This window comes from Acanthisitta chloris, unplaced genomic scaffold (genome assembly GCF_000695815.1).
Source record: "Acanthisitta chloris isolate BGI_N310 unplaced genomic scaffold, ASM69581v1 scaffold28349, whole genome shotgun sequence".
Taxonomy (NCBI): Eukaryota; Metazoa; Chordata; class Aves; order Passeriformes; family Acanthisittidae; genus Acanthisitta; species Acanthisitta chloris.
Window position 1 is genome coordinate 1 of NW_008690191.1, and position 3,454 is coordinate 3,454.

The 3,454-nt window shown below is 53.1% G+C and overlaps 1 protein-coding gene across 1 annotated transcript; it reads right to left on the reverse strand.

Annotated features, from left to right (window-relative positions):
- Nucleotides 1-2,595: 2,595 nt before the first annotated feature.
- Nucleotides 2,596-3,063, reverse strand: MYOG (myogenin (myogenic factor 4); the record flags this gene model as incomplete). Its single annotated transcript, XM_009081729.1, has 1 exon — nucleotides 2,596-3,063. A coding segment is annotated over exon 1 (468 nt), but the record flags the coding sequence as incomplete, so codon positions are not given.
- Between the last annotated feature and the right edge of the window lie 391 nt (nucleotides 3,064-3,454).

Below are 3,454 nucleotides of genomic sequence, written 5' to 3' on the forward strand. Positions count from 1 at the left end.
GGTCAGAGAACTTGCTGAGGGTGCACTATATCTATATGCTCTATATCTATTATCAATGCCTACACCTATACATACATCTATATCTATCTAGATCATATCTAATCTATATCCATATAGACAGATCTAGACATAGATAGATCTAGATCTAGGTACATCTATCTATATGATCTCTATATGATCTATATCATCAGTGCCTATGCCCATATCTACATCTACATCTAGCTATATCATCCATATATATCATGTCTCTCTGTATCATCTCTACTTATGCCTACAGCCCCCTCTACATTCCCTTATCCAAAGGCTCAGAACAGCAGGGAAGGCCATGCCCAGCCATTCCCTAGGAATCAGACAGTGGATGAAAATATAGCTCAAAAACTTGGCTAAATGACCAAAATCCTGTGGTGTGACATGTCTGGCTCTCAGCACCTGCAGCAGGACACAACCCCTGTGAGTGTCCTCACCCTGTGCTCAAATCAGCCCCCTGAGAAACCAGAGATGGCCTCATGCCACCCCTTGTTCCCTCTCCCCTGCCCCAGTGTGCTGTGCCACCCCAGCCACTGGGAGGTGTCCCCATGCCCCAGTGTGTGGTGGCACTAGGGACCACATGGCAGTAGGGCAGAGGCTGCAGGTTTGTGCCCAGGAGCACTGATACCTGTGAGTGTCACAGGAGTGTCACCCCTGATGACATTAGCCAGAGGTTGTGCCACCCTGGGACTGTACAGAGAGAAACCTGGAGTATGTGTGAGTGTCTGTGAGCCTGGGGATAATTACAGTTTCTATTTTACAGATATTAGTCATGAATTTCAGTATTTCTTTTATTTTGTTATTTTAACATCATGTTGTCTACTTCTTTTGCACCTTGATTACCCCTCCCAGCCCAGGCACTCAAAGCAGTGCCCAACACTGACCCATGCACAGCCTTCACTGCGTCCATACACAGGGACAGAACACAACTGGCCAATTTTCTCAGGGATCTGAGCTCCCAGCAGGGCTGGATCATTGCTGCCCTGTGCCTCCATGCAGGACACATTCACCAGCCCACAACAGCAGCATCTGCCTTGCCTCTAGTGCTGGGGGGTCCTGCTCCCCCTAGCAGGACCCAGAGCTGCCACAGTGCCTCTACTTGGGATCATCCCCAGAGAGAAACATCCCCTGAGAGCATCACACCTGTAGAGCAACACCCCCTAGTGTCACCCCGTAAAGCATCACTGCCATTGAGTGTCACCACATAAAGCATCACCTTCATAATCCTCAGAGTGTCATCCCCATAGGGCATCAATCCTATGGAGCAATGTCCCCACAAGGCATCATTCCCCTACAGCATCCCCCCCATAGAGTGTCACCCAAAAATGGCATCACCCCCCATAGGACATCATCCCATAGAGCATCACCCCCACAGAGAGTCACCCCCATATGGCATAACCTCTATAGGGCATTGTCTCCATAGTGTGTCACTTCCACATGGCATCACCCCCATAGAGTGTCACCCCAAAATGGCATCACCCCCATAGAGAGTCACTCTGAAATGGCAACACCCTCATCAGGCAGCACACTCATAAAGTGTCACTCTCATCATCTATGTCATCACCCCCACAGACCATCACCCCTAAGTGGTATCACCCCATAGAGTGCTGTCTCCATAGAGTGTCAACCCTAGAGAATATCATCTCCAAACAGCAGAACCTCCATAGGGCATTGTCCCCTTAGGGCACTGTCCCCATAGATCATTCCCCCGGTAGAGCATCACCCTCATAGAGTATCACCCTCATAGAGTGTCCCCCTAAATGACATCACTCCATGGAGCATTATATCCATAGAGCATTACTCCCATAGGACATCACCCTCCTAGGGCATTGATTGTCCCTATAGAGCATTGGTTGTCTCCATAGGGCACTGTCCCCATCGAGCATCAGTCCCATAGGGCATCACTCCCATTGGGCATCAACCCCATATGACATCACCCCCATAGGGCATCATCCCCATATACCATTTATTGTCCCCATAGGACATCATCCCCATAGACCATTTATTGTCCCCATAGGGCATCATTCCAATTTGGCATCACCCCCATAGAACATCACTCCCATAGGGCATCACCCTCATAGACTGTATCCATAGGGCATTGTTCTCATAGAGCATCACTCCCACAGGGCATCATCCTCATAGAGCATTGATTGTCCCCAAAGAGCACTGTGCCCATAGGGTATTGTCCCATAGACCATTTCCCCTGTAGAGCATCACCTCCATAGAGCATCACCCCCATAGGGCATCACTCCCACAGGGCATCATCCTTGTAGAGTATTGCTTGTCCCAAAAGAGCACTATGCCCATAGGGTATTGTCCCATAGACCATCTCCCCTATAGAGCATCTCCTCTATAGATCATCCCCCCCATAGAGCATCACCCCCTTAGGGCATCACCCCCATAGGTCATCATCCCCATAGAGCATTGATTGTCCCCATAGGGCGTTGTCCCCATAGAGCATCACTCCATAGGGTATTGTCCCTCTAAAGCATCACCCCCATTGGCATCGCCCCCATGCTGGTGCTCAGCCCAAACCTGAGCCCCCCAGTGCCCCCCAGAGCCACTCACCCCTGTCTGCGGCGCGGCGGGACGGAAACGCAGGTCGCGCTGCTCCCTCTCCTGCTGGTTGAGGGAGCTGAGCAGGCTCTGGAGCCGCTCGATGTACTGGATGGCACTGCGCAGGATCTCCACCTTGGGCAGGCGCTGGTTGGGGTTGAGCAGAGTACTGCGCTTCAGCGCCTCGAACGCCTCGTTCACCTTCTTCAGCCTGCGCTTCTCGCGCAGCGTGGCCGCTCGCCGCACCGTCTTCCTCTTGCACACCTTGCAGGCCCAGGGCAGGCACTGCCCGGGACAGTGCTCGGCCAGCGAGGAGTCCTTGTCCTGCAGAGCCACTCTGCCCTCGGCACACAGTGTCCCCTCGGGCCGCTCGGGCAGCGCCGCCGGCTCGTAGCCCTGCAAGCGGGAGCCAAGGAAGGTCTCCCCATCGTAGAACCTCTGCTCTGGAAAGAAATAAGGGTTGGTCTCAAAGAGCTCCATGGGTTCAGCGATGAGCGTGTGGTTCAGGGATGTGTGTGCAGCTCAGGGATGTGTGTGAGGTTCAGGGATGTGTGTGAAGCTCAGGGACGTGTGTGTGTGAGAGGCTCAGGGACGGCTGCTCCTCTCCCCACACCAACTGCTTGGTGCCATTTAAACCCCAGCTCTGGCATTAAATCACGGAGATAAATATAGCCAACCTAAAAGAAACCTGAGCCCACCCTTAGCTGCTGCCTCACATCAAAACTTGGCCAGCTGATTTCATGTGCTCTCCCCACGGGGATTACAGCGCCCGGGCTGGGGGGCTGGGGGAGCTGGCACGGGGAGGGGGGCTCAGCCACCCCTCAAACAAGGGCTTTGTGTGAGCCCAGGGTGCCACTGGGGACGGTGGGTG